General features: G+C 32.0%; 1 protein-coding gene across 1 annotated transcript in view; it reads left to right on the top strand.

Moving 5' to 3' along the window:
- LOC102808919 (uncharacterized) overlaps positions 1-13230 on the top strand; it is an 83428-nt gene that overhangs the window by 29930 nt on the left and 40268 nt on the right. The window contains exon 2 of the mRNA XM_085504842.1: positions 12353-12427. Coding sequence (XP_085360968.1) covers positions 12353-12427 — 75 coding nt within the window. The remainder of the gene's footprint in view (positions 1-12352; positions 12428-13230) is intronic.

Raw genomic sequence — 13230 nt, 5'->3', positions numbered from 1 at the left:
TTCTTACTTTAATAAAATATAATAGCTGCGTGTTGTGACTGGGCCAATGCGTGCTAAAATGTGTGTGTAATTGATCAGTTTTGATCCCAATAGAGAGCCAAGATCAAACTCAGCACTAACTGAATTGGCATGTCTGAGCACTCCACGAAAGCTGAAAAAGAGAACTTGATTGTGAGAACATAGCAATTCATGCAAGTGTAGCTAGCTTGATTGTCTAGAAAACTGTGTTCAGATCCCAAAGTAATATCATAATGGTACTTATATGGAGAGAAGATGAAATTATGGTTTAAGTTGATAGCTCAAGTATTGAAAGGAAATTAGAAGCAACTGGTTTTGCTGGATGGTACTCTGTGTACGTGTCCACACTGTACAAAACAATGTAGTGGCTTGAACTCCAGCGCTTGCCATGAACAAAATAAATGCTGAATGTTGTTGGCATTATGTATTTATATACTACTGGTAGCTAATGTAATCTATTTCAATTTGAAATGCTACAAGACCCATGATAGGATAGCTATTCTGCGGATTGTTCTTTGCCATTCTTTGGCACATATTAAAAATAAATGCAACAACAGCAAAGACACATTTTAGGACATGTATATCGCCATGCCAACTAACAGATGAACACATGAAAGCTCAATTTTGGCATGACCTAGTGGGTTCCAATAAATGCAACAGTGATAGTTTCTGAAGGATGATCATTATTCGGCATGTACCAAGATCTAGTATTGTAAATGCTAATTTTGCAATTACTCCAAAATACACATCGGCGGTACATATATCTGTGTGTCGACAGATGGCAGGATTAATAGAGATTTGTTTTTCAATACAGATACTGATATGATACCATATGCCCTATAGCTTGTGTCAACAGGCTAAATTGACTGGAATATACCTATTAATGTTTCAGCCATGCAGTTACATTTACGTTGCCATATTCCTTATGCACAATGAAAGTAGATAAAATATGTAATCAACTACATGTAGATAGTGTGAATTCGATCCCATTGTAATTGTGACATGTGAATTTGTGAACAAATTAATTACATAACTCATTGTTATCCACTATGTAAACTTAACCTTTTTTCACCACAAATTCACAAAATAGTCCCGTTTATAGTATGCATTTTCCAGAAGATTGAAACACAAATAGCTAAATTTGTCTGAATAAAAACTGAAAATTAATTCAAATTTTGTCTGTTGGCCCCAAAATTAGGGTTTATTCCTAGAAATATTGAAGAATGTAAGAAAAAAGTAAAAAAAAAACAATTTAGGCAAGAAGGTCTGGTGGTGAAAAGGTTGAATTAAATAAAAATAAAAAGTAACCCTTACAAAAGTTTCCTATAGGATTCCTATAAGAATCCTATAGAACAAATTCCTGTAGGATTCCTATAATATTTTGACACGTGTTTTCCTATAGGAATCCTATAGGATTTTGTGTCAAAATATTATCGGAATCCTATTGGATTTTGTCCTATAGGAATCCTATATGATTTTGTCCTATAGGAATCCTATAGGATTTTGTGTCAAAATATTATAGGAATCCTATAAGATTTTGTCCTATAGGAATCCTATAGGATTTTGTTCTATAGAAATCCTATAGGATTTTGTCCTATAGAAATCCTATAGGATTTTGTGTCAAAATATTATAGGAATCCTATTGGATTTTGTCCTATAGGATTTTGTATCAAAATATTATAGGAATCCTACATGAATTTGTCCTATAGGAATCCTAGATATATTTCCTGGAGGTTCCAGCTCTTTTGGGGAAAGAACCCATCAATCACTTACATAAATAACATTATAAATTAAAATTAGTTAAACAAGAGTATTTTATTGCTTAACATGTGCCAGACATAAATTTAATACAATTGTAAGAAAAATATAAAAAAAGATAAAACTATTACTATAAATAATTATATATTGCACAACATTTCTTGAAATGCAATGAAAATATATATATATAAAATGAAGTTGATGACAGTTTGAATAATAAATGTAATTTCCTCCACTCATTGTCATTGTTTCTAAGTACTAGAGTTTTTTCATAAAAATTAGTTTATATTACAGAGTAATTCCGAAAAACAAAACAGTGAACAATCTCAACCAGCAATTACAAACTTTTCAGTCAATCAAGAAATGTACACTGAAATAAAATAAAAGTTTACTGCCTTGGAATAAAATGATGTACACTGAGTGATACATAGTATCCAGACAATTTAAAAAATAAATGTATAAAAAGTACAATTACAAAAATACTGGTATGCATATTGTGTTTCTAAAAAAAAAGCACAGAACCCTCAATTCAAATTTAATGATTTCTAACATGAGAGAGTCTTCATTTTGGGTCAGAAGGTTCAATTTGTGATAAAGAAATACAAAATAAAATATTGTCAATGCAGTCTTCTGTGAGATATGTCATTCATAGGATTTGAGTATTGGACCTGTAATACAAAAAAGAATTTGTTTCAAATGTTTCATTAAAATATTCCAAATACTGTGAAATACTTTATTTTCACTTGCAATTAATGTTTGCTATTTTCGCTGAAGGGATTATTCAGTGAAAAAAAAGTCTAGCGAATATAACTTTTTTCCTGTATTTCAAACTCACTCATCAAAAATCAGTGAAAATAATTTCCTCACAAAATACCCAAAAGGCCCTTTCAGCGAAAATTAATTCCAGCTAAAATAAAGTATTTTACAGTAGATAAAAAACTACCATTTACTGTATATGCACTATTAGATGCGTATTCCCAATAGAAGTGCATATAAACCCAACATTGCATTGGCTGTGTATTAAAATTTACTTATTTTGCCATAGACAAAAATTCTGTATTTTTTATAAGCAAATTCATTACTTAATGGAGCAAATATGCTAAAACAGTAAAATTTGAAGGTACATATGTGTGTAATGTTTTTAAATACTACATGAATTTCATTGATTTTATTAAATGCATTCCTCTAAATTTGGCTTTCACAAATTTAGTAAAAAAAATTACTAGTAATATGAAAAAAATGGTAGCATTTAATTATAATTTCCCAAAATTAAAAGTTGTTAGAGAAATCAAAATTGGTTCAACGGGGTAAATATTAGAATATAATATTGAAATTCACTGCTGTTATGAGTGAATTTCCCCCCAGAAAAAGCCATGCACTGAGTGACCACCAGATGCACACACAAATAACTATTTTGAAATACCAGCGATACTGATTACTTTTAGAAATAGTGTCCGAGTCCACTAACTCATTAATTCCAACTATTTCAAACTTTTCATAATATGTATAATGAAATACATGTATATCTAATGTTTTTGATGGAAAAAATAAATTATAAATACAGTTTACTCCCATCGCACGTACATGAACACTTTGTCTAATGGTAGAGTACTACCTACATTCATCGTCAGTCAGACATTCATATGATAACAGCGGTACGCGCAGCATTGAGCCGAGACAACAAAAGTTAAATTATGAAAAATGATCAGAAACCTTGAAATATTTGTAATTGCAAATGGTTATGTACATCCCAGCCCCATCATGATCACAACTGTCTTTAAATTTAAAGGATAAATGGTATACTTTTGAGGTCAACAGTCAGCTAGTTAATTAATTCAGTGTTACTAATCCTTAAGTACACAGTCACAGTACCTTTTTGTGTTTGTGTTTTTTGAAGCTAAAAAACACATTAAAAACACCAAGATATACCATAATTATGTTACTCACATGTTCTCTACAAGTTTATAGTCTTCTTGGTCCAAAAATTAGGTAAAATTACATCAGTTTCTCCATATTACAAGGTCATTGTGACAGCATGGTCCACAGTCACTGGCACAAACAATGTGTAACTTATAGTGCATGATGGGTAAAACACTCAGAAGGAGGCTGATGGTAGTACACCATCTGTGGTCACAGGAAGTTCAGGCTCTGTGTTCAGTAACCTGTCTCTCAATAATTTAATAGTTATAAAATTTCTCAAAACGCTTTACTTATGTTTTTCTTCTAATCTGCCAAATATGAATTAAAATAAAGCTGATCCCAAGAATATTAAAATCATGGTTATTTGTTCTAAAATTACTCAAATCTTTTTATGAAGTTTTAACAATTCAGTAAAAACTAGAGACTTTCTGTTTTTGTGTGATAAAAATAGACATTTGGAAAGTTGAAAGGAAAATTAAACTAAACATGGATATTTTTAATTTTTTACAAATGATTTTTCATCAGTATTTGTTTATATTTTTTTCAAAATGTGCTGACAAAACTTTTAAAAGTCTATAGAAATAACGCATATCAATCTGATTTTTTTAATAATTTTTTTTTTAAAGTAAAATTTTATTTTAATATATTAATCATTTACTGGGAGTTTTTGAAGATGCAAGATGGATAAAAACAAATATAAATGCAATAAAAAAACATGCCGTACAATACAACTTATTGTAATGAGATTGACTAAAGTTCAATTTGAAAAAATGTTGACATCTTATGACAGTATGTAATATTTTTGTAGGGGAGTGATATGAATCTAGGTAACTTACTCTACATGTAGAAATATCCAGTCCTATAGGACTGGCAGTGTAAAGTCCTATAAGAATTGTATAGTCCTATAAGACTTATGATCTCACACACCAGTCCTATAGGACTGGCAGTGTAAAGTCCTATAGGAATTGTATAGTCCTATAAGACTTATGATCTCACACGCCTGTCCTATAGGACTGGCAGTGTAAAGTCCTATAGGAATTGTATAGTCCTATAGGACTTATGATCTCACACACCAGTCCTATAGGACTGGCAGTGTAAAGGCCTATAGGAATTATATAGTCCTATAGGACTTATGATCTCACACACCAGTCCTATAGGATTGGCAGTGTAAAGTCCTATAGGACTTGTTGATTCCTATAGGAATTTACATAAAATCCTACAGGACTATACATGTCCTATAGGATTTCATGAAAAGTCCTATAGGATTTTTTAGAATCCTATAAGATTTTAAAAATCCTATAGGAAACTTTTGTAAGGGAAAAATTAATGGTTTTACAGTATTTATTTAGTGCCAGTGTATTTGTATAGCATTGATCATTTCAGTTTATCATCATTTAACTTTTTCTATAGCTAGCAGCTAGTTTGACAATTGTGTGTTTCTAGAATTTTCAAATACATTTTATACACAGAAATTCCTGTCACTTGATTTCTTTTCTGCCTAAATTCACATATTACAATAAACTTCCTATAGATGACAATGGAAAAGTACAAGTACACAAAATAAAACAAATAACAAATGGTTTGTCTAGTTTTTGAAATAAATTAGCTAATAAATAGTATCATTGTGCGAGTTAGTTGCCAACGTGAACCCTATTCAACCATACTGATGATATTGGATCAGTTTACCCAGCTGCTGTGATATTTCAAAACATGTTGGTTATTAGCTTATTAGGGCTATTGGTTATTAGGGTTTAGGTATCCAATACAAGTTTAGCTGTCATTTTGATTCTTAAATATGTTATTTGAATTTGTCATCCACCACTTCTCTGACATCACAAATTCACAAAATGGTCTTGTTTATAGTCTACACTTTCCTTTAGAAGATTGGGACAAAAATAGCCAAATTTTTTGAGTAAAACCGAAAATTAGGGTTCATTCACAGAAATATTGAAGAATATAAGAAAAAAAGTGCAGAAAGTAAGAAAGTCTTGTGTTGAAAAGGTTAATTCCCAGTAACGCTTAAAGTACTTGCATGACAGCTTACACAAAATACAGATAATTCAGATGAGTGATGTGTCCGTATAGATTACCTTACTGATCAGACAACATAGTGTTTATAATGAAGTTGAAACCTCTAATGATACAAATCAAACTGATAATCTTGTCAGATTATTTATAAATGGAAACTAGCACAATACAATAAATCCGATTAAACTTAATCTGTCACTAATGATCTACTGCTCTCCTGGCAATTTTAAATCTTACTGTGTTAATAAACACCTACCCTCACTGTGTATTATTCTGAATGCCATTGTATGCTCATGAAATAAGCATTAAAAATGACAACTGCCTCGTCTTTGAAAAGTGCAGTTTATTTTAATAGTGCACATTCAGACTAAATCAGAATTGAAGGTTTTAAAGAGTATTTAGATTCATTTGGTCAATCCATCATCGCTTTCACTTAATAAAATTTGTCACTTCAAATGTCAAGCATTGTCATTTTGTTTTACAGTCTGAAAACAGTTCTCATTTTTCCGTCTTCCCTGTTGAGCCTTCATAAGCTGCACCGGATAATCTTATGCATATTAACATAGGCTTATGTGTCAGCTTCTGGATAATATGTATGATAGATAGTACAAATCCGCAGAACGGCAATTTTTTTTTTTTTTTCCCATATTTAGTGTCTGATGCAATTGATCATCAGAACAACTCTGGTGTAAATTTTATAATATTGTTCGTACATATGAGTATGTTACAACCAAGCAGCACATCTAGAACCCATACAGAGCCCATACAGATCTATTTACCAACCTAAACTGAAAATATGAGCACCTACACCTGCTTTGAACTGAATTATTAAATACATGATATGATACTTTCAAACGAATATATTATAGCTGAGACCAATTTTCAATTTCTCTAACACAATTTATACTAGCACAATTTTGCACCATATCAGTATAAATTAAATTAATAAAACCGTTTGTATATATTGTATTTTCTGCTTCATTTCATTCATTAATATACAAATCGTGTCATATGATGTATATACTTGATTTTAGTAAGAATTACTGTGTATACATGTACAGTGTATACTTAAGTGAATCTGTGTAGTTATAATTAACCTTCATGTGGCCTCTGTAATGAGAATCGCACATCGTTTTTTTTTAAGGAATTCAACCGTGTCTAGATATTCCCTGTGCATGCCGCCTTAGATGTCATCACACTTACAATAAGCTCAATGTGCAGACAGTCTCCCTCATCTAAACCTATTAGTCTTCATCCAAAAACTGCATCTATTAAGTTAACTATCTATCCCTCTGTCTGCACATGTGTTTTTGTGGACCAACGTAATTTTTATGGGTATACATTTATGCTTGGAAGTCATATTTATTAGTCCCTGTTCGAACAAATTCATTCGAATTCAGTCTTCATCAGTCCATCCGTTTAGTCAGTTTTTGTTCAAATTTAGTATATACATTATATATGTTAGGATACATGTCTATGGCGATTCGTTTCACATCCGGATCAAAGATGGCCGACTGGCAGCCATTTTTTTCTTTAAATGTGGCATCTTATGCATACTTTGTCATTTTTTGTTCAAATTTGGTACATACATTGTACATTTTAGATTACATGTCCATGACATTTTGTTTTACAATCAAATTAAAGATGGCCAACTGGCTGCCATCTTGCTTTTTCGACCATACTACGGTATATCCCCAAGGCTTATAAACCCTTTTTCATTCATATTTGGCACATACATCATACATATAGGAATACATATTCATGTCAGTATGTTCCATAATCTGATGGCCAACTGGTATCCATCTTGTTTTTTTGAAAATGTGGTCTCTTAGGCAGGATTTGTCAATTTTCAAATTTGATACAAACATTATACATGTTGATATACATGTTGATGATGATTCGTTTCATGTTCCGTATCTCTGTACATGAGCCTGGACAAATGAAATTTGGTTTGGATACTAAAAATGCATGATTAGCATATCCTGTTTAATTTCTGACCATATATTATGATTATGATATCTTGGCTGATTTCATTCAAACATGCCAGTAAAAAGTTAGTTATGACCACTTGATTTAGAATGGCTGACTGGTGGCCATACAAATGTTAGTCCATGTTGGACATAGTCTGAAATCAATGACTTGTGTTTTTCGTCCAATCGTTTCACGATTTGCTACAATAAAGCCAAGGTGGTAATTTTTGTGCTGAAAAATTCATCAAAATCATGCATTTCTGTCATTCTGGAACTACGTATGAACAGATTTTGTTCAAACTCGGAATAAACATCAGACATTATGGGACCTTTTTCAACTTCCAAATGACCGACTGGTGGCCATTTTGTTTTAAAGCTGTACATGTACCTCTGACATTTCCTGACTTGTGTCATGCAGTTTTGGAGCCATATTTCTGTTATGCACTACTAGTATCTGTTCGTATTCAAACTTTATATATTTCAGTTACTAACCCCCCGCCCCCCACACACACACAAACACATAGACACTTAGGCATGAAACTTAATCCATTGATTTAGCTCAAAACGTTACACATGTATACTCTTGATAGTACGTGTCATAATCATATTCCCTATGCGGGTAATGTAAGCCCTAAAAACGTTGCACATAAGTGCACGTAGCTTGCAGCTATTGTAATGTTTATATCACCTCTACGCTGTCACCCCCGCCTATATAATACGTTAGTATTGGAACATGTAAATCAAGCTTGACAAAAAGATGAAGCTTTAAAGCTAGAATGTACCTGCCGTCCTGTAAGTCTTCAACATGACTTGCAAACTGAGCATACTCACATGAACACTAAAAAGCATTCAAATTTACCCCCCCCCTCTCTCTCTCTCTCTCTCTCTCTCCCAAATTCATACTTAATTTGTGCGACACATGTTTCAACTCTCTATTTGAAATGTGACTTGAAAGCACAAAAATAGGTCCCGGAAGTGCAACAGATAACCATAAATGATGTATGCTAGGATATATTCGATGCAAAATACCTTACAATACTGATACATGATATCAAAATATACATATGCTGTCTATGGCGATCGGCAAACCAAATGTTCAAGGTTTGATGCACTATTTCAAACTATGACAATATAATGAAAACATCATATACAAGATTTTGTCAATTAATGGAGCGGCGCTATTTACAACTGATTACAAGTCATTTCTTCAACTGGATTAATTTGCAAATTACTTTTGAATTAATTATGATGAGACTAACGCTGGAAATTACATTAAAGACCTGTATTTTGATCTATATTGTTTGTGTTTAATAATTACCCACTAGAACTTGAATGACTTAAGTCCATCGCTATCACTTTGAGCGCTATGGCTTCTAAAATACAATGCTACATCAACCGAACTGAACTTTTTGGCATTTGCATGTGTCTTATCTGTCTGGGAATCTGTCTAATATCTGTCTGCAATCTAAATATCAACCTGGTTTTTAATTAGGATTAGGAATAAATTGTATGTTAATTATTGAAATCTTTGCTGCTAAAACTATTATGTAAAAATAAACAAAATCATTCCTCAAGCATTGAAATTCACTATTTTTAGTGGGAAAAGAAATATAAAATATTCTAAATGGGGGAGGGGTGTACTCATTTTTTGGTAGTGATTTGGAATTACTAGTGCCATATCTATTTCATATTTTATTAGTGTTTAACTAATTTATCGTTTTTTGAATTGGAAGATGTTTTTATTTGGAATTGAAAATTGAGTTTGAATCTATAATCTATGAAATGACAGCACTCTTTACGCGGCTTTATCTGTTCAATACTCATGTTCTTAGTAAAAACGTATTGATTTAAACTAAAACCTTTAGTCGTGTTCAGAATAACGACAATAGAGAGGCCCAAATGTCAGCAGTGTTTTGAAATCCTGTTAAATTGAACATTAAAATAGCGCCCACATACATCACAATTAACTGTTTGTTACCTATATATTTCACAATGCACGTATTGACGCTGTGAAAGACGATGTATATATTAAAGTAACAAACCATGTTTCCCATGAAGTGCTCCAATCAGCGACATTAACATTACGCCCATAAGCCGGTGTAATTGGCATGCAAGTAGAATCACCAATCAACACCTAGGAAGTTGTTTAGCCTGCGTGCGTACACCTATATCTAACCTTTATTTCTATCTTCCTTCTTAGTAATTTGCTAATCACACCCACGGGAATACTTTCCCATACAAATGAGATTGCTGTGTAATAGTTATGCATTCTTAGTTTAGAATCATTGGTTCTCGGTTTACTACCACCAATCACTTTAAGTCTTAATTCATTTTGGAATTCTAATTGCTAAATATTAAAAAATGCTTTTGGGTGACATAATTTTTCCGCCCGAATTACGGTGCACCATTCTACATATTTTTCTACAGTTTTGTTAAGAATTTAGGGTCAATGCACTTAATTTAGGGTCAATGCACTTAATTTAGGGTCAATGCACTTACTTTCCCCCATGTGCTACTGGTGTTGATTAAGATTACTGAAAACACAACTAAACAATGTATTCAGGATTGTTTTGTGAAAGGTGTTATAATTTGACTTGCATTCAAAAGGTTATCGAAGAGTTTGTCAGTCATTTTGTGGATTTGAAAAATTTAGTGCATATAATAAACACTTCATTATGTACGTGATTCGGTTACATTTATTGCTACATACTTTCATGTAAAACTATGGAAATCATGGATTATTATACTGTTTTTACTGAAATGTTTGTTGCTAGGCAACTGAAGTTGATATTAATAGCTTTCAAATTATTGTATAGCTGTACCAATCAGCTCACATGGTCTAGTTCTCGTTTTCATCAGATTTAATAAATTGCATCAAAATCTAAAAAAATTTGTTTTATGAATGCTTTCTTTAAGACAGATGTAATTTGTATCTCATAAATGATCTTATACATATAGTAATCTTGGAAGCATGGATAAGTTGACATTGGCATTCTGCCAATTTTATCATACTGTGATGTCACATGTTTGCATTGTTCTGATTGGCTGACACTAGTTCTGTAAAATCTGTATTAAAAGCTGTAGCTTTTATTAACAAAGGGCATGAGATTGGATATATTACTTATTTTGTGACAATTGCTGGAACCACTGATAATGCTGAAATGTCACTGAAAACCGGCATCAATAGTTGTTCAGGGAATAAAGGACAAAGCATTGTCCATTATTGCATTTAATGAATTACCATATCTATCAGAATTAGAGCTTTTTATGGCGTCATAGATTTACATTATCACACGATAATATAAACCTATATTTGCAAGGAAATTCAACAAAAAGCCTCAAAAAGTAACTATTTGTTTAAAGTTCTGATGATGATTTATAACAAATAATGGTCTAGACATGATAATGTGTTCGGCTTTTACCTTGTGTGTCATTTTGCCATAGACCGTTCTCATCATTCAATACTTAGCACTGCGGGGATTTATATTTTCTAAATGATGGGGATGTACGTAATAATGGACGAGACATTGTCAAGACCATTTCAGCAAACATGCCCGTCCAAGTCCTGCTATCACTCTATACGAACTTGTTAACATTCTCTCAAAGGACAGGGTGATATTTATACATATATATATATATATATATATTAATAATTGCTTATAGTAAAGGTTAATCGCATGACAATGTTCATGTTATTTTTTGTAAAATCCTGGGGTTATAATTCCATGGTAACATGAATCAGCATTCTCTTGTACAGTGCCATATTTTGAGAAAGCTGGCCAAGTTCAAAATAGTTAATTTTAGAAATGATTTATTTTGCAAAACTAAATTTTTATCACTTTGGGATAACATAATTTTAAAAAATATAATTTTTTCACCGTATGTCACTAGGTACATGTATCTATACAATCTGTATTAGAAGCTGCAACTTTTATTAAAATGGTACAATGTAACACAGAGGATGGGGCTTCTATTTAGAGCGTCTACATATCTGAGAAATAAAGAAATTTCGGTTCTCAGTTTTCAGAAGGAATAGGAGCAAATTCTTATACAGATTTTTTCGTTACCTTTTGAAATATAGACCAAATGGTAGAAACCTTCCATTGGCCATTATGTTGGTTGGCCAGGAGAACAAATTATTGCAAAAATAATGAATTCTGTTATAATCAGAGAATAGAAGTTGACTTGTTATACATACTTTTTTTCAGTTTTGTATCTTGTAATATACATACGAATGGATACTAAGATGTCATAATTTATGGGTTTTTTTTCTTTTATTTGTGTGTATGATAGTAGAAATACAATTTTAATATTCTCTGAACATTTTGTAAACTTTTAAAGACAGGGACTATGTCATCAATGGTGAAATGTTCATAGATGCATGATACCATTCAATTAGGAATATTGAATATATCAGGTCTTGAAATTCACCAAGGCCACCTAGGCCAGTGCCTAAATGCTTTGCTGCTCTTCAAAATTGTTAACTATTTCATTCAGATTTTTAATCAGTCCAAAGCAATTTTTGATTTTTTTTCTCTGAAATTGGATACTCTTAGAATTCTGAAGTTCAATTTCTGGGGTTGATACATGTATTCATATTGCAAATCAAGTGTGGTATGCATGATCTTATTATTAATATGCAATTTTGTTCATTTCAGATATGGTGGTGTGTGTATGAATCCTCCGCCTCCACAACTAGATATTGCAAACACGTTGTGGAATGTTATTGGAAGGTACGTTTTTTTACTTTCTTCATCAAAAACCGCTATTAACATTTTTCTCAATGATTCTGTTTAATTCCATTTGTCCCCCCTCCCTAATACAATTATTGAAATATGTTGAAATAATTCTAAATTTTTTTATTTCACTTCTTGCATGAAATCAAACATAAAACAGTGAAAACAACAATCATAGCATTCTAGTTGTGTCAAAACATTGTGCGATTCAAAACAAAAGTATATTTATATGCTATATACATTTGATAATGGTCAATTTTGATGAAGTAAAAGTATCTCATTGCCATCTTCCTCTGAAAAGTCAGAATTTTGACATTGAACTTTAAAAAAAAAAATTATTTTCAGAATTAAATTATTTGGTTTTGTGCATCAAATTTTCAGTCTGCTTTCATGCATTACATGAGATCTGGCAGTGAACACAAAACCATCTATTAATAAAGTGATTTTTCCTTGCACAGTTACTGTTAACCACTTGATTCTCGCTGCTTTTCCTGATTTAAAGATTTTATGGCATTCTTGAAGACAAAATTTTGTGAAAGCTGTTGACACTTTGTGTTGTAGAAATCCTGATTTTCATCATCATGCTACAACGTTTCCTGATTTTCGCTGACTAGCGTAATGCATGAAATTTGTTAAAAAATCATCTTTCGTGAAATTAAAGCAGTTAACAGTATTAAAGCAGCGAGTTGTCACCCGCACATGCGTTAGATGGCCATAGCGTGTCATTGTTTACAAACAAGTGTCTACCCATGAGCCTTTGCGTTTTTTTAGTGTGTGTTGTTATCGTCGCTTGGGACTCA

The sequence above is a fragment of the Saccoglossus kowalevskii genome, chromosome 10 (assembly GCF_978046115.1).
Source record: "Saccoglossus kowalevskii chromosome 10, keSacKowa6.1, whole genome shotgun sequence".
Lineage (NCBI taxonomy): Eukaryota > Metazoa > Hemichordata > Enteropneusta > Harrimaniidae > Saccoglossus > Saccoglossus kowalevskii.
Note: the sequence above shows the minus strand (reverse complement) of the source record. Positions and strands in the feature narration are given on the sequence as shown.